At 45.4% G+C, this 20,416-nt stretch overlaps 1 protein-coding gene across 1 annotated transcript in view; it reads right to left on the minus strand.

The window, feature by feature from the left end:
• The window catches only part of LAMC1 (laminin subunit gamma 1), a 106,438-nt gene that overhangs the window by 25,875 nt on the left and 60,147 nt on the right, over nucleotides 1-20,416 (minus strand). The window contains exons 2-11 of the mRNA XM_054587681.1: nucleotides 14,433-14,737; nucleotides 9,557-9,687; nucleotides 7,371-7,537; nucleotides 4,402-4,590; nucleotides 3,476-3,593; nucleotides 2,991-3,089; nucleotides 2,758-2,894; nucleotides 2,054-2,176; nucleotides 1,777-1,966; nucleotides 1,351-1,463 (exon numbers count right to left, since the gene is read on the minus strand). Of these exons, the coding sequence (XP_054443656.1) occupies nucleotides 1,351-1,463; nucleotides 1,777-1,966; nucleotides 2,054-2,176; nucleotides 2,758-2,894; nucleotides 2,991-3,089; nucleotides 3,476-3,593; nucleotides 4,402-4,590; nucleotides 7,371-7,537; nucleotides 9,557-9,687; nucleotides 14,433-14,737 (1,572 nt within the window). The remainder of the gene's footprint in view (nucleotides 1-1,350; nucleotides 1,464-1,776; nucleotides 1,967-2,053; nucleotides 2,177-2,757; nucleotides 2,895-2,990; nucleotides 3,090-3,475; nucleotides 3,594-4,401; nucleotides 4,591-7,370; nucleotides 7,538-9,556; nucleotides 9,688-14,432; nucleotides 14,738-20,416) is intronic.

The raw sequence follows: 20,416 nt of genomic DNA on the forward strand, positions 1-20,416 counted from the left end.
CCAGTCCTAACTTCTTTCTCAGCCCCAGATCCGTATTTCCAGCTACTATACTTATATGACATTTTCATCTGGGTAGTCATGCAGGCATCTCAAAAACCAACATATCCAAGGACTTGAGAGCATTATGCTAAGTGAAATAGGTCAGACAGAGCAAGCAAAAGCTGTATGATCTCACTCACACATGGAATCTTTAAAAAGAAAAGAAGGAAAACCAAAACCACTTAACTCATAGCTACAGAGAACAAAGACTGGTGGTTTACAAACTTCCAGTTATAAAATAAATCAATCATGGGGATGTAATGCACAGTATGGCAACCATGGTTATTATTGCATATTTGAAAGATGCTAAGAGAGTAAATGTTAAAAGTTCTCATCACATGGGGAAAAAAATCTGTAACCATGTATGGTGATAGACATTAATTATACTTATTGTGGCAATTCTTTCACAATATATACAAATATCAAATCATTATGTTGTACACCAGAAACTCATATAATGTTGCTTGTCAATCACACCTCAATTAAAAAAGAAATCAACACATCCCAGCTGCTGATGTCACTCCCAATGCCACGTCACCACTCTGCCTCCATGTGCCCCGTCCTGCCTTTCCACAGAGAGGTCTTCAGCCAAATTAAAAAACTTATAGGGCCCTGGCTGGTGTGGCTCGGTGGATTGAGTGAGGGCCTACAAACCAAAGGATCACTGGTTCGATTCCCAGTCAGGGCACATGCCTGTGAAGTGGGCCAGGTCCCCAGTTGGGCGTGGCCAAGAGGCAACCGATCAATGTATCTCTCACACATTGATGTTTCTGTCCCTCTCTTTCTCCTTCCCTTACTCTCGCTCTAAAAAATAAATAAAATCTTAAAAAAATTTTTTTAAAAACTTAGGAAAAGAATTTGAAAGGCACCCTTAAAACAGCTTTGTTTATCTAAAATTATAACCAATGTTCATTCAGTAATTTATAATTTTTCATAATTTAGCCAATGGTTAAGAGGCTTGATAATTACATAGAAGTAAATACAAAGAAAGAAAGGTTAAGACATGTGAGCCAGTAAAACTATATTCAGAAATTTTAGAATAATCTATTTATATATAATGCAATCACAATACGATTATTCATTTTAAAACATGACTATTTCTTAATTTTAACAAATTTCCCCCAGGTTCTTAAAAGTAGTTTAAAGACACCTTATTTTTATACATAATTTTTGTACAATGAGGTTGTTTGCACCACTTCTCTAGGATCAGTGTTATAATATTAGTACTTTAGAGATACCCTTTTGCATATTATGAATCCTTCTTCCCAATCATCTTGTTAAACAGCTCTCCTAAATTATATCATAACTTACTTCTCTCACTATATGTCCCACGAATCTTGATAGAAGTCAAGTTGTTCAGGAGCTTCTGAAATTCGAAAGGAGTAAGAGTAGGCCTCCAAGGGTAATCTGTTGCTTCATGGAGCCTGGAAAGAAGGAAGGGGCCATGTTAACCTCTGTAAGGACAAATCTGGGGTCCGAGAAAGCATTTCTTCTTCATTCAGGCCACCAAGGGTGCAATGCTCCAACAATCTAACCAAGTCAGACACCAGTCTGCTGGTGTGACAGACCAGTTGGCAAGGGTAGAGGAAAACAAAGGGAAGGCCCCCTTTTCTGAAGATCCCCTCATAACCCTGAAGTTTTTCTTCAGGATTCACCTTGAGGCCTGATAAGCTCAGATGAAGAAACCACTTCTATGATACTGGTCAAGTCAGATTTTCACAACGAAGAGGATCTTACCTGAAGACGTATTTCACAGTGGTCTCACTTGGATAGGAGTTGCCCTGCGCGATCAAGGGCACAGACACTCTCAGGCCAGCTCCCTCCAGCACCAGGTCTTCTGCAGAGAGGCGAGTGTCTCGCCGGTCCACTCGAAAGGAGAAGGAGAGGTTCTGACCGTAACTGAACACCTGCTTGCCCAAGAACTTGGCTGGAACACAGATACATGGAGCAGTAATGTGAGAACGAGACCACAGAGGAGCACACCTCAGCCAGCCTGCTTGCCAGCCTCACTTACCAGGAGCAATGAAGTACCTAGGAAAGTAGCTGTCTGAGATGACGGCAATGTCTTGCCTTTCAGAGGACCAGTCCAGTGTCGCTTCAGAGCCGTCCCTTTGTTCTGCCCGCCACCCGTCCTCATCTGCAAGCAGAGGACGAAAATACAAGCACTGTTATGTTGTAAACACCCTGAATTCACCTCCTGTGTGGATTACAGAAATATACAAAGAAAGATGTCAATGAAAGCTCTGGAATAAATAAATCCTACAATAGTACCTACACATGCTATATCTCTCAATTTATGTTTTGCTGTATTTTAGGTAACATTTAACTATGGTAAGTTCGAAAACCATGTGTATATTTTCATAAAATATAGCATAGGGAATACAGTCAATAATAATGTAGTAACTATGTACGGTGACAGAGGGGTACTAGATTTATTGAGGTCTAATTACTGTTCTGTATACCTGAAACTAATACAATATTGTCTGCCAACTGTAATTGAAAAATTTAAAAGTTTAACCACAAAAGGAAATTATATAGGATGATAAAAAACAAACCAAAAAAAACCCGAAGAAATAAAAAAGCCACATAAGAAAAATCATGTTCATTAAAAAACATGAAGTGTTGCCATCCTCAGAAAATCCTCAAAGAGTTACTGATTTCTTTTTAAATGCTGTAAGTCTAGTCACACCCTTCTAGGGGACAGAAGGTCTAAATTACCAATCTGAAAGGCAGAGGTTATAGAGTAGACACTGTAGCCGACGGCGTTGGTACAGACAGAAGAATGCCCAAAGCAAAAGCAGGGTGTGCACCCCCTGGGATTCGATGATTCCAGATTAAAAAATCCCGGTTTGCATCTGAAAAAGATTAAGACACAATCAGGCATTATTTTGTTGGTACTTGAAATATGGTAACAGAGAAAACACAATACAGTGTGAGAAAGAACGAGCTACCTCTCACAGTTGAAGCCTTCAACGTTGTCTTTGCACACACACCTTCCTGTTTCAATATTACACTCATCCGTGCTGCCGGAAGGGTTACACGCACACGGCCTGTTGGATGGAGAATGCACGAAACGATGAGAAAAGAGGCAGGAGGAAAGGAACGACGCTCTTCAAGCCAACCTTCAGTTTTCCATGTTAAATTTTTTTTTTTTTGAAAAAGGAGAAACATAGTAGAGCAAAATGAGTATTAATGTCATTTTTGGATTTAGATTTGGTTTCAATCAAGGATACCCATCACATTCAGATATTAAAAACTCTGCTTCCTCTCTGTACAAACAACCCTGGGTCATCATTACAGCTGGAAGTCTTGAGTCTTGCTGACAATTATTTTGGGAAGAAACGTGTGTGTGGCTGCAGATCAGCCACAGGCCTATTATCATGAATCAGCTGCATTTAGATTCTGCCGCCTTCATTCGGTTTTGAAAGAGTCTCACCTGCATCCTGCCTCGGTGAGAGAATGGAATCCAGGCCGGCAACGGTCGCACTTGTCGCCCATCACCCCTGGCTTACAGCTGCACCGGCCGTAGCTATCGCACTGTGTGCTGAGGGAGCCTGCAATTTCAAAGGCACGTCAGCCATCAGATAGGAAAGCAATGTTAATATGTCAAAGAAAATTGTAGGTTCTATAGACACTGCAGACAATGCCTGAAAACCAACATGCAACCTCTAGATGGTTACCAAGAAAAAAAGATCAAATTTTAAATCAGAACTCTCTCAAAATCAGACCCTTCTAAGCCCATTTTAACTTTCCAGACACAAAGCCTCCTGACGAATGCTGAAAACACTAACAAGTCACTCTGTACCCAGTGATAAACTAGACATACAAGGCCTGTCGCTTCTCTGTGAGAAGACATGGGTTCCTCGAGGGGCGTGTCTAGAATTTATTTTGGCATGAACAACAAACATACAGGTCAAGCTCTGGAAAGAATAGAATGGACTAAGAGCACATCACATCTATGAGTTTACAGTAACATAAAAAAGTTTAGCTCTCTAAGGATTTTAGACTAAACAAAATCATTAACAAGGGAGAACTCAAAAGCAGCTAACATTTTACAGTCAAGTTCAAATAGTTCTCTAGGATCTTGCTGCTAATTACTTACAAAACCATTACTCAGGGTGACCCCAGTTTTATACACACCAGAAAAATCGTCTGAAAGTCTAACAACATGGTTAAAGAGAGCGGATGTGGGGGTAGAGGCAGATCCTGAATCTTTCCCGTATTACAGTAATGTCCACATTTCCATACTGAACCTGTGCGAATGCCTAGGAAACAGCTTTATTATCTGGAGATACGGGGAATTTTTTTTCCTTTTCTGTCTTTCAACCCATCAGACTGAAGCAGACAGTGCCTGTCACTTACCAACCGGACTACAGTGGCACGGAGAGCAGGCTTCCGTGTTCCCGAGGCGGAAGAAATTCTCCCGGCACCTCTCGCAGTTGGGGCCGTCGGTGTTATCCCGGCAGCTGGTACAGTGGCCACCGTGGCCGGTGGAACGGTACAGTTCAGGGTCAAAGTAGCATTCCTGCGATCGGCCATTGCAGTTACAGGCTGTCAGCCAAACACACGAGTTAGGCGAGATCCATGTGCCTTTGTAAATAATGTTTTTACAAGACTCAAAAACAAAACAAAGCAAAACAAAACCCAAACCATAATTTCCCACATCTCTGTGACAGGTGATGTTAGAATAAGAATGACCACCAGAGCCCTGACCGGTGTAGCACAGTTGGCTGGGCATCATCCCACAAAGCAAAAGGTTGCTGGTTTGATTCCCAGTCAGGGAGCACATGTTTAAGGTTGTGGGTTCAGTCCCCTGTCAGGGCGTTTATGAGAAGCAACTGATGGATACTTGACATCCTCTCCTTCTCCCTCCTTTCCCCTCTATTAAAAAAAAAAAATAGATGCATTGTTCAAGAAAGAAAGAAAGAAAAAGGGAGGAAGGGCAGAGAAGAGAGGAGAGAAGGGGAGGGGAAGGGAGGGGAGGGGAGGGGAGGGGAGGGGAGGGGAGGGGAGGGGAGGGGAGGGGAGGGGAGGGGAGGGGAGAGAAACAGTATGTCCATAAAGGGTTTATATAGCCAGGTTATCAGCTTTCTAGGAAATGTTCATCCTTGTCAAAATGTTCATATACAAGTAAAAGCCAAGTCAAATTACAGTTTTTCTGAATCTTTACCCTTCATCCTAATCCCAGCTTCAAGAACAAGGTGCCAATGCACAGGCAGGTTTCAATTTACCTTAACCTCTCAGGCCTCAAATGATTCAAATACATTAAGACACTGACTTTCAAAGTGGAAGATGACTTGCACTTCCAGACTGGGCTAACCACACATGGGTTAGAATTAGTGCCTGTGCAGATGTGAGCAGAATTAAAGGGGAACCTGGATCCAGCAGGTCCGTCCATGCACTGGGGAGCCACAGTGCCAACTGGGCCGCCTGTTAAGTAACTAATGGTACCCCCTACAGGGCGCAACCATATTTTAAGACGAAGTATCTGTAGTCACAGGAATTCTTTATTATAGTCATATTCAGATGATTTTCTCAGAATTTTTGATTCTGCCCAAAGTAAAGGTGATATCTTGAGCACTAGACAAAAATAAAGCTTTACTTGATTTCAGATAGATCAGGAAGTTGTTGTTGTAAAATATTTGAACATACATATTTTCTTTTTCTTCTATCATTTACAATCAGTTCTTTTATGGTATAATCCTTAAAATTTTGTATAAACTCAAATCACTGCCACCAAACTTAAAGCTGTGTTAAGTAACTTTTATAGGTCCCTTTCCCTTCTTCAGTCACTGCTTCTTTTCCCTCAATCCTCCCTAGACTTTCCTGCCATCAACCCAGCCACTCCCCCTAAAGAGCCTGGTGCTTGAGACCGTGAGCCAGAGAACTCCCGGGCTCCGCTGCTCTAACCCACAGCTCCAGCAGGGGCTGCGGCTCCCTCACCAGCCGCTGGCAAGAGGGAAGGCAGCTGTCCTTTTCTCTTCCGTAGCTCAAGAACCTGGCCAATGCTGGGGTCCCTCACAGCCTCCAGAAACTTTATCCTTTGAGCGGTCACAGTGCTGAAGGGACCGAGGAGGAAAGCAAATCGACTTCGCTCCTCATCAAAGTCCTTTAGCTGCCATGTTCAGCTCATTTGCTAGTGGTAAGCTGGTGATTGAGTACATTTGTTGTTCTTAGAATGTTCCTGGACAGTCTCTAAATATGACCACATCGTTAAACAGAATACTTTCCAAACACATGTGGACATTTATTTAGATGGCACATCTTAGGACTATTTCGTTCTTTCCTTTGCCAGCCTTTGCCATGTAGCTTCCAACACTGGATATTACAGTTCAGTAACAGAATTAAAGCAGCCCGAGCAACTGCTTAGGAATGCTGGAGGAGGCTACAAAATTAATCTGCAAATCTGGGATTAGTTAAAGGAAAGAAAAGATGAATAAGAAAATCTGCTCCAGGCAGCTAATGGAAATAATCATAAGTTAAGATATCAATTCTTTCTCAAGGTTTCTGCCAACAATTCCTGCAAGTTCAGATGTCATCTTTCTAATTCCCTTTATTCCCACGAGAATATGATAAGGAATATTTGTGAGGACATAAGAAAATTACAGCTGCTTTACAATTTCTTATGACCTTGGCAAGTCATAATCACATGTTTTCATAGTTTCTTTCCCCTGAGATTCCTTTCTCTATCTGTTCAGAATAAACGAAGACACTGAAGGAATAAACAATGTGTTGTCTTTTCCAGTTCAACCTTTCCTAGGAATACTAGTATCTACTTTTCATCCAAAGCTACCCGCCTCTGCATGACAGGAGTAAGAAAATTCTCCCCATTGTGCTCTTCAATGAGATCCAGGAAACATAACTTTGATAAATAAGCTTTTGCATGGTAGTCGCGGTCTAGAACTCATTGTAACTGACACATGGTAAGCAACGACCTTCGCTCTGGGGTCATTGAGCATTATGATAGGAAGAAGAATATTTTAAAGGGCAACAAAGAAAAAAACTAGCAAAACTATTATGTTAGAGCAGGCTACAATGGCCCAGCATTTGGATCTCAGCAAAGTGCCAGACCTTGCAGATTAGCGCCCATCCTGGTGTGTGTGTTCAGGAAGGAAACACGCCACCAGCAGTTTGTTTATGCCAACTGCCCTCATCTATGATGTGCCTCTGACGTGCGTGTGGTTGGTTGTCCTACGCTCTCAAATTATGGAAGAAGCACTGCCTGTCAGAGTTTTCCTTTCACGGAGGCAAAGATGGAAGTCACCCATTCCTTCTTCCACCTCTGGGAGTTGTCAAGGTCACTGAACGGACCGACGCCGCGGGGCACTCACGCAGGCATTCGCTGGCACTCTCGGCTGTCGCCCTCCTCCACGGCCGGTCGTTGAAGAAAGGAAGACACTTTTCACAGTCGACTCCATAAGTGTTATGTTTGCAACTGCACACCAGCTTGTCAAATTCATTCTTCACACACTCGCTGGCATGTCCATTACATTTACACCTGGGGAGAGAAGAGACCCTCAAAAAATTGGAAACAGCTCCAAAGTCCCAGAAATGGATGCAGGAGAAAGATGCACACAGGGAACTAAAAACCACCTCAGTGTGTGCTTGAGATTCAAAACGGTACACTGAGGAAGTGAGCGGGATCAAGTACGGGCTGCTTGAGGTCTCAGGTGTGTGGAGAAATTAAACAGGGAAACAAAAAAGGTAGCTCTATCTAACAAGGGACAGGATGTTAACCAGAGCAGAGCAGAGAGTCTCTAACAGTATCTGAGGACATCTGCAGGATCGCCTCCTGAAGTCAAACGTGTGTGTCAGCCAAGAGGCAACCAAGTGCACTGGGCGAGAAGAACCTAGATGCAGAAGCCAGGTGGCCTGGGCTTTGAGCCCCACCCTGCGACTTGCCTGTAAAATACGGATGATGATGATAATGTTTATTTCGTAGGGTTACTGGGAGGAACAAGCATTTGCTTTATTTATGTGCCCAGGGTTGTGTGGGCACATACCAGGTAAATAATTATGTCAGCAATTATCTGCCATAATGATTTGCAAGTAGACTGATCTGACAGAAGCAAGAGACATTAGATCCCTCACCACCAGACGGGCCTCTGGTAGCCTGGTACTCCCACACGTTGTTTGGGGTAAGGATCCTTGAAAGATCCCCTAGAGGCAGGTGAAACCATAAACGAAGGACCCGTGGAAATCCCCCTGAGTAAGCGGCGTGCGCTCCGGCGCGCTCGCGTTTCCCTCACTGGTTTCCTTGAGGACAGCAAGCAGTGCCACAGCTCCACTACCACTTAAAAATACAGCCAAACACTTCTGAAACGTCTACGGCGCAGCCAGGGTGAGTCACAAATTTATAGCTCCAGCTCTCGTGTTTCTTCCAAACTCCTTGACTGCTGCACAGATTTAGAAGTTTACATCTAAATTTTACATGTTTACCACCAAACTCATGATCTCCCCAAATCGGCTCATCTTCCACATCTACTTTGGTAATGGGACCACCATTCTCCTGGTCACTAAGCCTTATGGTCACCTTTGACTAAATCCTGGTAATTCCTCCTTCACAATAAAATGCATCTAAAAGTTCCTTTTCATTCCACTGTGACATCCCTCATGTCAGGTGTTTGTTGCCTATCAACTCCTTGGCTCACACAGCATCAGAACAAGAACAGAAATTCTCTCACACATACTCTCCTCATACATACATGCCCACAACTCGCCTTCGTGATCCACTGTTTTGATATCACAGGCCACCTGCAAAAAAAACTACGTCACTCCTCAAGGTGACAGTTTCCGTCAACTGTCACTGAGCCTCGGTCCACGCCAGAAACACTGCATACACACATAATGTTTCTGCTCTTCAGACCTCATAGTTTAGTACAGGGATGTAAGTCCAAGATTCGTTCCTGCTGTGTCAGGTCTCTGGCTACTGAACCCTCTCTCTGGTTCACAGCTCTACAAATTCATGTAAGAGCTTTTCCATAAGTCAAGCAGGTTTATACTCTTCCAACTCTCAGCTTTCGTTCATGACCTGCCATCCTCCTGGACCCCACCCAGGCATCCTCCTCACTCAGCCAAATCCCCCCTGTTCTTCCAGACCCAGCTTAGGGCCCGCCTGCTTCTCTGGCCTGACAGTTCTGTGGCATTCTCAGGCACGTGGCATCTTTTTGTCTAAAACACGGGACTACACTAGTATTTAATTTTTCACATGTTCATACATGGCCTGCCCCATTCATTTGTAGGATCCTAGAAGGTCAGGTTCTTGTTAGTAGGCGCACGTCCGTCTTACACGTCCTCAGTAGCTTCGTAGTGCCTATGAGAGAGCTTTGCACTTAAATTCTCAGTAAGAATTCACTAAGTGTGTTGACTTGAGAAAGGTTTTAGAAAACCTAAATATGTACTTTATTTCCACAATAATGAGGTCTAACAACATTATTACTATAATTGTAAACAGTTGCTACATTCACTTCGAAACCAAAGGCCCAATTGCTTTCAAAGTTTTTAATAGTTTACTTACCTACCACCTACAGCAAAATCAGAGATTGCATAGTAATAGGACTTGAGGACTTTGGGGTCATTGAACACTTCATCTCCAAAAGTGTTCAGGCGATTGAGAGTTACTCTGATGTCCGTGGCTGTTACCCATTCCTGGGAGGAAAAAAAAAAACAAAAGCAGAAAAAAATAGGTGATGGGACTGAAGATAAGAGACATGAATGTGACGAAATTTTCTAAACAGTTAATGGAGCATGTAACTCGTGTCCTTTTCTAACATTAAATCTATTGTAATACTCAATGGTTCCTTTAATTTCTTAACTTTTTTTTTCTTTCTTGACTCTTCCTTTTTTTGATCTCTGTCATTACTTTACCACTCAGAGTCCCCAAAAGTAGGAATAATACCCGTCTCTTCACAGGCTATTGAAAGGCTTAAATGAAATATATTTCTAAATGCCTGACATACATCAGGTACTTCATACGCAGGCGCCTTCTCCCCAGCCTGTAGGCACACCCCAAACCAGTCAGCGTTGTGAGCACAGAGCTCCTGTGATGTCAACCTCATATAAGACATGCTGGTCATTGTCTCCTCCTGTCCATTTGGTACCATCTCTGTCTCCCTCTAATACGCAACCCACTACGACAGAGCTGGGAGAGAGATCCAGGTATAAGCAGTTAACCACCACAGTGGCCTGAGCCAGTCGGAGTCAGCTTTGTCTTGATCCTCTCCACAATTTCACATCTCTGGGAGGCCTTTCCTGGCCACCCTACCTAAAATTGCAACACCCCCAAACTCCCTATTTCCCTTCCCTATTTTATTCATAGTGTCTGCTTCCGCCACCATCACCAGCAAATTGTAAGCCCCACGCAAGGAGGAATTTTTTGTTTTGTTCACTGTAGTGTTTCTAGCATAGGAGGTGCTCAAATAACATTTGCTGAGCAAATGAACAAACTTGAAGAAACCACGACTGACCGGCTTGGTAGGGGCACCACAGTGGCCAAGGGTAAGAATGCAGGTTGCAGTTTCCCCCTGGCTCTCATGAGATCAGAGCCCTTATGACAAATGCCCACTCACTGAGCCAACGCCAGTCGGATGTTTACATCTGCGGTGGGCTGTTACAATAACAACGCCAACAAATCGTGACTGCCCGTGTCCACGCCCTGCATCGCCCCGTTGTTCCACACTGATTCTGAGCTTGGGCGTGTGACCTGCTTTAGCTGAGGGGACATCAGCCAGTGTGACACAAGCAGAGGCGCGGTGAGCACTTGTGCACTGGGACCTGCCCTCTGGGAATAATTCCACCACCACGTGAAGAAGCCTCGTCTGGCCTCCTTGAGCGTGTGAGACCACAGGGACTGAGAGACCCCGCTCCAAGCTCACCTGCCAGCAAGCGAGCCCAGGGCTACGCAGAATGAATGGGAAGTAGTAACGTGTGGCTGTTTAAAACCATTAAGTCTAGAGTGGTGTATTACATATAACCGCCCGAAGATACCATTTCCACTTCAAGCTCTCTCCTGGGAATGCATCTCAGAGTCACCTCCGGAGACATAACAAACTAGTACGGCACTGTGGGCGTCTGCGCTTCGCGAAGGCTCCGCGTGCAATGGGGAGGCGCGCCCCTGATTAGGAGCCACCGCGTACACCATGCCGAGCACCTGGCAGATAGAACAACACAGGGGGCACAGGAAAGCTCGCCTCCACGAAGCCTCCAAGTATAATTAGAAAGGAAAAGAGATGATGATTTCACTGCACCCAAACTTGGAACTCCAACAACAACTCCCACTCATGGCCACAATGCTAGGAATCTTTGAGTCGTCTGTAATGTGAGTAGCTAAACATATCTCTGTGTTTCATGCTTACTGTATCTTCTACAGCCTTCACCTTCAGCACAGCGCTCCTGAATAAAGGCTTCTCGGGGGCTGAAACCAAGCCCCTTTTTTCCTTTCATAATGCGACCCTTCCAAAGAGCAGACTCTGGAGTAAGACTTTCTAGGTTTTGAATCCCAGTTCGGCCTCTTAAAGCTGTTTGATTTGGGGCAAGTTATTTTATCCTTTCTGGACTTCTGATTGCTAACTGTAAAATGCAGGTAATAAAAGCAGCTACCTTATAGAGTTATCATGAGGGTTAATTGAGTTGATTTATCTAAGATATTGCCCTGACTGGTATGGTTCAGTGGGTTGGGCTTCATCCTGCAAAGCGAAAGGTCACTGGTTCAATTCCTGGTCAGGGCATGTGCCTAGGTTGTGGTTCAGGCCCCAGTCAGGGTGCATTCGATAAGCAACTGATTGGTGTTTCTCACATCCATATTTCTCTTCCTTTTTCCCTCCCTTCCCCTCTCTCTAAAAATAAATAAATAAAATCTTTAAAAAAAATACCTAATATGCTTAAAGGGCTTAGAACAATGCTTGTGGCATTGTGGCACATTGCAGTTAAGTGCTGTAATAAATGCTAATTACTGTATCATTCTAAATCCATGCACGCTCAGTAATATTCATATACAGTGAAACCAGGAAGGGTCTCCTCGCCCAGACGGGAGATCACAGCTTCTGGTGGGCGGCGTAGGGACTGAGGAGGAAAGGATGCTTGGCTTCTCTCTCCGCTGTCTGATCAGCTGAAAGTCAAATCAGTTAAACCCCACTGGTGACTGGATCTCAGAGCCAGAGCTCTTCCATCCAGAGACACATAATTAAGGTTTCTGCCTAATGGTACCAAATGATCAAATCTGCCGCCGACACGCATAGCAATTTTTACATTAAGTCTCGTGAGTTCCTGTGGAATAAGAGAAGCAAACATCAGAATTCCCAGAGCTGGGCCAACAGCTTCCAGACAGGCTGACAAGGCACATATTTAGCAAAGGTGCCAGAAAACCCGTCATCACATTACGCCACTGCTTTTTTCTATTGGCTACACTGTTGCCCCTCCAGGACAGTAAAACTTGTAATTTATGTGGGAAGAAAAAAAGCTAGCAAATGTTTGCCGGATCAACTTAAAGAGTATGTGTAGATCACTCTCTCCTAGGCACGCGGTCTCCTGCTCTTTCATCTATCAAAGTCAGCTGCTCTTCCTGCCATTTACGTTGAACACCTCTCATTGCCAATGCAAGAAACACCTTCCTGAAAGACCACTGCAAACATATTCATTGCTCACTGCAACCTCGGAGTTCACCAAACTCAAGACCTTATCATCTCCCAGCCAGCAGCAGCTTACAGAAATACAATGGAAAGAAAGAACTGGACTCTGAGAAATACATCCTCATCCTTTGCCACTGTCCAAAGCCATAGAACCAAACTAGAAAAAGAGTCTTGACCATCACAAATCCCACGGAGAAAGAATGAGAAGACACAAAAGCATAAAGCCCATCCCTCAAATGGGGAAATCACAATAGCTTTTCACAAAACATACATAGCATTTGCACACCCACATCCAGTATTTCTCGTCTCAGACGATTAATACAGGATGCCTCCATTTAGATGTTACTTTCAGCCACGCAACAGAAGTGCCTCCAATTCTGGGTTAATATGCTGAGCAAGACATGAGGCTCACCAGTCTTTCCACGAACAAACAGCCAGAACATAAAAAAAGTTCACAGGAATCTAAGCAATACAGAAAGATTCCACATTACGGTGTATAAGGAATATGTACACAGAATTCCTGAGGCAAAAAAAAGAAATCTTTCATTCTTTCTATTGCTAAGTAGGGAAAAGTTTCTATGTCAAGGCTTAAGCACTATGCCAGGGCACCTAAATTTATGTCTCGTCACAAACACGAGTGCTTTTAGGGGATGCGTTTCCAGGACTGGCAACAGTGCCAGACAAACCCAGTCAGAATTCCCTCGCACGATAAGGAAGGCAGGTGGCATTAGTCACTGTCCTGCTCCCAATGTTCCCTCTTGCTCATAAAGTACTGGGTTGGCCAAAAAGTTCATTTCGTTTTCTCTGTACGATGGCTCTAGTTGCGCTTAGCTGTCTTTAACGTCATTTGAAACAATTTTGTTAAGATATTACGACAGCTGTCATAACAATGCATTTAAAAAATTTCATCACAATTGGTGAATTTTTGTATAACCATTTTAGTACTGAAGATGAAATAAAATACACATTTTCAGCATTTTATGCTTTATTATTTCAAGAAAGGTGAAAATGCAACTGAAAAGCAAAAAAGGATTTGTGCAGTGTATGGAGAAGGTGCTGTGACTGATCAAATGTGTCAAAAGTGGTTTGCGAAGTTTCGTGCCGGAGATTTCTTGCTGGATGATGCTCCACGGTCGGGTAGACCAGTTGAAGTTGATAGATCAAATGGAGACGTTAATTGAGAACAATCAAAGGTACACCATGTGAGAGAGAGCCAACATACTCAAAATATCCAAATCAATAAAGTTATTAGTGAAAATTAAAAATGTATCCTTTATAATAAATAAAGGTTTATAAGAAACCATATGGACTTTTTGGCCAACCCAATGTTTTTTGTGTTTTTTTCCGGACTTTTTTACCATTTAAGCAGAAGTAAAAAAGGATGCAAGGAAACTGGACAGATTAGTTGAAATACCCTCTTCAGAAGGTCCGAAGCAAACTGTTTCCACTTCAAGTACAAACACGAAAGTTTAAGCTGTCCAACTTTTAAAAAAAAATTTTTAAGTTTATCTATCCCAGGTTTTATTTCCAAGTGCATGGGAACATAAGAACAAACACAAACTTGGGAATGGGAAGAAAACTGCTTTCCTTCACTTCGTGAGAGTACACAGGAGGGCAAAATGAAGTCCAGCTGTCTGTCTTGCTGGAGTAGATTCTACTTGTACCCTTGACCTAAGAAGTGGGACCACAGGCCCCCATTATTACAGCCTTCCTCCTCCTCTACATGGAAGAGCCAACTGGCTCCAAGGCCAACCCCTGGATGCCTACCTGCAGCACAGGGCTGTTGTCAAAGTTGTAGGCACTGGGTCTTCCTTCTAGGGTAGAAAAGGCCACGTTGCCCCCGGTGAGAGGGGAAATGTCACTGAACTCGTCTGTGCACAAGGCCTGCTGCTCGTCCTCTCCTGTCCTGATGAAGCCGCGGTTGGCCTTGAAGTAGGTGTTCTGGCAGGAGCCGCTGTAGTACTGGTAGGGGATCCAGGGCCCATCCTCCCGTGTGCGCTTGTAAATGGCGAAGCTCTCGGGCCGGCTGGTGTGGAACTTGAGGCGCACATATGTGATGTCAAAAGCTTTTCCTGTGGGACAAGCACATCATAGTTCTCATGTCATGTTTGAAGCCAAGAAATGCCCTCTGTTCCTAGTTTGCTTTGGAACTTGACAGAAAAAGAGTATACAAACCACCCTGTGTACACTAGACTAAGAAGGTTCCAGAACACACAATATGCTGGCTGTGCCCAAAGGCTATTCTAAACCTGGAAGAGGGCACGCCTTCCCACAGAAATGACAAGTTATAGTTGGGTTTATAAGTTAGCTCATAAAAGCCTGTTTTTGACATAGGTTGTTTGCCATGAAAATTGTAGCATACATTAATAGTGTATTTACGCTATTAAAAATAAAATTGAATTTAAAAACACATATTTATTCTTAGTGCTGGTGCTTCAGCAAAAGCTTCATTGAAAGATAGAAAACATTTTTTGACTTTCTAAATGGGTGTTCTGGGCACTTTCAAAAATTTTTTAAAATTTATTCCTTATTAACTGTAATATCACTTCTGAACGCAGGAAGAATATCATGAGCACTCTGATGCTACTACTCCACCAGGCTAAGGAGGAGAAAGCTGAGACAGGGAGCGGGACCGTGGCTGGGGCACGCGGTGGGGAGTAGAGCAGAAGAGAAAGGAAAGGATTCTTCCAGCGGCTGAATGAAGGCAGGGAAAAGGAGAAAAAAGGGGAAAGGTGGCTTCAGGAAGCTGTGTTTCAACATGTTCAAAGGAGGATACGTGAGTGGTGAGCTCTGATCAGGGAAGGGCAGCAAAAGGGAGGAGTCAGTGGCCTGCCAACCCTCGGAGAGAAGAGCTACCGGGCACCAGGTCAGACGGCTCCCTGGCAGCTGCCAGAGCGCGATCTGCCCGCTAGGATGGCGTGGTGGCCTGCCAGCCAGCGTGCCTTCAGGCGGGTAAAAGGTAATGTGTTCCATGGCTGCTCATCCATACACTGGGTCTTTCTACCTCTGACACTGTCTCTACTTTGCTGCTTCTATGCTGCCGGGAAGATCACACTTTGGTCAGTAAGTACTTGTTGGGCACAACGACAAGCTCAGTCCTCTTCCACATACGTTGGAGGACAGGACGTGTTAGACATCAGGGGCCCTCGCACTCACAGAGCTTAGTCTTTTCTCCCCACGTGAACTATCTCCACCAGAAGACCCGCCCTGATCCTCCCATTGGAGCCCACAGAGGAGGAGCTCCTGCGCCCTGAAGTGTCAAGGACAGGGTTCTGCCATTCTCTCACTTCTGCGTGCCCACTCATCCCCAGGGGAGTGACGCTCGGGGACGGCCTGGAATCTGCTCGGTGCGCTCTCCAGCCGCCTGTCCGAGTCCACCACCTCTCCTGCACTCCTGGGGGCAAGACGGCACCTCTGCATCCATGCTGGGGGGTGGGGGAGGCTGCCGCTATCCCAGTACAGACCTGGGACTTAGTGGGCGAGTTCAATGGGGGCAAGGAGGTGGCAGAAGGAGTGGGGCAGGGAGTAAGGGCAGGAAGTCCACATAAGCTAGGTGTTCGGGCTCTGTTCCCCAATCCAGCCGATCTACAATAAAACTGCCGTGATGAGCCGTATCTGACTCTGTTTCTCATCTGGTCCTGATCTTAAAAAAAGGGGCCTAATGAACTGTCCCTCACATACATGACACACACACATATAGGGCCTTGAACACAAAGGCATGTGGCATGACGGACAGAACACAGGACTGGGCGCTGCAGGACCTGAGTTCAGGCCCTGCCCCCCTCCGTGACTAGCTGTGTGATTTCCGCTCTCTGACTTCCCCTCTGTGAAAATGCGGGTGACAACCCCCGAGCCACCTACTTCAGGAAGTAGTTGAGAGTGCAAATTAAGACATTGTATATATTTGATTAATTGTCAGACTCCACACAAATACAAGGTATTATTTTAAGAGTTTACAAGGAAAGCCCTGAACTAGGACCCTGGATATGTGTACACGTAAGGGCCTGACTGTTCCAGAGACGTCCTGGTACGGCGCCGGGGGGGTTAGTCCGGCCTGGATCTTCTTCCTGGGAGGCAGTATGACATTTTGCCTAGACAGAGGCCATGGAAATACAGTTTACAACCCTCCTGTTAAAAGAATGCAAATTTAACCTGTCTCTTCACTATGCAGAATAGTGTCAAGATGTCACCTTGAATGAGGGTGAGTTTATAAAACAGCATCTAGGTCACTCCAGAGACTTACCTAAGACATTCTAGAGTGGTAAAACAACTTAGTCTTTCTCAGGAGTAGGTGGCTTGGAACATCCAAAGGCTCACTCACTCATCTCTAGATTACAGATTATTCTTACTTTTCTACTCTCCCTGTCTACATTTCTGACATCTCTTTAGCCACCTAACCTGCAGGAGATTGGATCAAAGGAGAGGAGATAAAATGTGTCAGGATGCCTTGGGTTCTGGACCAACATCTGTAGCGCAAAGCCACACCCTGAAAGAAATGGACACAAGTGGTCACTCTCGCTGCTGGCACCTCCGGCAAAGCAGCTTGCCTAGCATTGAACTTGGAAGCAGCCCAGCTGCTGGTGCTGGCCTTCCCTCCCCACGCCTCCTTTTCAAAGCTGCCTTTCTCATCCTAACCCGTAGCCACAGCTGGAGGAGGAAAAGGCACTGTGGCAATCTGTGCCGAAGGCGCGCGCACGCCACGAGGCAGCCACGTGCGCAGCCTGCAGAATCGCAGGCAGGCTGGTGGTGGCTACAGACCACTGCGATTTCCGGTGATGGGTGCTGGGACGGGGGAAGTGCATCGTGTTTTTTCAGAGCGTGGAGGAAAGTCACGTCATCCAGATTCACGAGGTCAAGAAGCAGTTTTTAGAGGATGTGACCTCTAAATCCAAGACCCGAGGAATGCAGAGGAACCGGCTAGGCCAACAGGGATCCAGGCAGGCACAAGAGCATGTGTGAAAGGCCAGAGGGCAGAGGAGTGGTCGCTGCAGGAATCAGAGCAGCGGGCGGCGAGCTGAAGAGGAGGCAGAACATGCCAGGCTGGACCCTGTGCTACAGGGCAACTTCAATTTAAGGACAATGGCAAGCCACTGGGAGATAGATTTATGTCAGGAAATACGTGATCTGACTTGATTTTTAGAGAGATCACTCTGGCCACTGTGTGGAGCTTAGGATGGAAGGGACAGGACTAAGGGTGGGGTAAATAGTTACTAAGCTGTGGCAGTAACGCTGGAGAGATGAAACGACTGAACTAAGAGCAGGGACAGCTGGAATGGGAAGAAATGAATGGATGGGAGTGAGACGCAAGAGGCAGACATCAACAGTAACTTGGTAACTGATGCGTGGTGGTGAGGAGCAGAGGCCACTTCTGAAAGCCTTCTCTACTTCTACCTGGTTGCCATTCTGCTTCACTGTCAAATCATCTTTTACTCATTCCATAAGGCTGAAAGATTAAAAACAGCACTTACTTTCCTAGTTTAAAAACAACGAAATGGAGAGTAGTACCATTCGCCGACACCAAGAACGGAGGAGGCTAAGCAGGATTGGAGGCAGGGGCGGCGGGCAGGATGGGGAGGTGAGTTCCATCTTGGATACACTCGTTTTGAGGGGTCTGCGGGTCACTGAGACAAGAGGAAACATCTAGTAAGGAGTTGGAGGTGAGTGGTCTGAAGGTTCAAGAGAGATGCCTGAGCTAGAAGAACAGATGTGGCATTCCTTAGTACATAGATAGATAATGAAGGCTTGGGTGGGTCGAGACCACTGAGGCAAGTGTGTTAAGCGAGAAGACTTTTGAGATCATGCAGAGAAGCGTCAACATTTGAAGCCCAGGCAGAAGGTGAGACACAGAGGAAACCATGAACACTAGAGGGAGGAGAGCAGGTAAAAGAGTGTAAATATCACAGAAGCCAAGAGGGTTTTAAAGAGGACATGATGGTGCCTGGATCTGCTAAGAGATTCAAGTAAGGTAGTGACTAGGAAGCGTCCACTGTCTTCAAGCCACAGAGGTCATCGCTGCACTTGGTGGGAGCAGTCCCATGGGCAGGGACCATGAGGAGTTGAAACTGGGCATGAATGGCCGATGACAGGGGGAAAGGAGACACAATGAGTGTGGTCAGCCTGTGATGGCATGTGGCTGAAGGGAAGAGAAAGAGGAGACGAGGACCGCTGAGGGGAGTATAGGCTCAAGAGAAGATGCTCCTCTTTCTTTTGGGGACTTTCAGACGGGAGAGAAGAGCCCGCATTGCCTGCTGTTGTGCTGAGTCGGTGGAGAGGGAAAGGCCGAGAAGGGGGCAAGGACACGGGACCGAGCCCGAGTGCCCTGACTGGACCGCCCCCAGGCAGGAGGAAACCTGCACCCTCGCTTTCCATCTGGGTGCCCATGCAGGCGACTCTGTAGGCTTTAGGGGATGGGGGTTTAAAGAATTCTAACCAATGACTTTTTATTTCTGTGCCATGAAAATCAAGGGTGTCTGCTAAGGGGGTGTGGTATGTTGGGCGGGGGCTATTTGAAGACAGTGTAGAAACTTCCTAAAAGGCGCTGGGAAGACAAGCAAAGAAAGCTGACTCGAGAAAAAGAAAGCTTGCTGGGCAGAGACAAGACTGCAGAAGAGGGTATGAGGTCGTGACTTTATATGGACATCTTTGTGCAGGTGGGGTGATTGTCTACAGGTGCACGTGGCGCCCCCTTTACGGGTACAATGGAAGGACAGGATAAGGAGACAAAAGTTACGCCAAGAAACCTGGCATTGACTCTGAATAAATATGGAAGGAAATACGGAAAACTAAAGTGGAATAGTCAAGGCTTAGCTATCTGTGCTACCCAGAATAACCTGCAACCACAGATAATGAAGAACTGGAAAGTAAGGAGCTACTTTTTATCTCATTAAACAGACCTACCACATGCTGTTTCACCATACTTTGCTGACTCTTCCTCTGGCCATCCTCCTCCTTTCACGGTGGACAAAGCACAGAGATCTAGTGAAATGGCAGATGAGTAGGAAACAGGACCAGGTCTCCTGATTTCCAGGCCAATGACAGCTACCACACTATCTCCACACTGAGAAATTGTCAAAGTAGGCAGGTAGAGAGGCCAGGCAAACAGTGAGGAAAATCAGTAAGTACACGCCTGGAAAGTATTCCAGCAACTACACACCTAGGACCTCTCCCACCCCTCCCCTCACGTGCATGCACCCAGAGACCAACCATGGACACACGCACCCTCAAGAAAATATTTAGCTTCCGAATATCCTAGTCTTTCCCCCTCCCCCGCCACATTCCTCCCATAAACAAAAGGCCTCAAGTGCAGATGTTTAGAAGGAAGCACACAAAATTAACTAATACTTCCTGCTCTGAATTCACGCTGGTGAGAGAATGAGAGAAGGGGAGGGGGCCGCCTGAACAACGAGAATCAGCCTTTGTTCACATGGGGCCAAGCCAAAGAATTCCACTTAAGCCTCCCACGTGGTGAAGTATTTCTAATTGCTGAGTAGGGGAGAAGCCCTTCCTGTCTTAGAATCAGATGCAAGGGCTGACTTCTGGGGAACATAAATGCTTCTCTGTTGTGTGCAGCTCGAGAGAATTCCATGAGTTTCTTGTAAAATAGCCTTCTTCACAATGAAGTAATGAATGACAGTGGCCGTCCAGGATTTTGCAGCACTTCCAAATGCCCTTCAGGGGCCAGAATTAGATAAAGAAAGCAAGTTCATTATGCACATAGAGTTGTAGCACACAGAGTCCACTAGAGATGATAG

Source organism: Pteronotus mesoamericanus, unplaced genomic scaffold (assembly GCF_021234165.1).
Source record: "Pteronotus mesoamericanus isolate MK-2021 breed Mesoamerican mustached bat unplaced genomic scaffold, CSHL_Meso_final scaffold_1186, whole genome shotgun sequence".
In the NCBI taxonomy this organism is placed as follows: domain Eukaryota; kingdom Metazoa; phylum Chordata; class Mammalia; order Chiroptera; family Mormoopidae; genus Pteronotus; species Pteronotus mesoamericanus.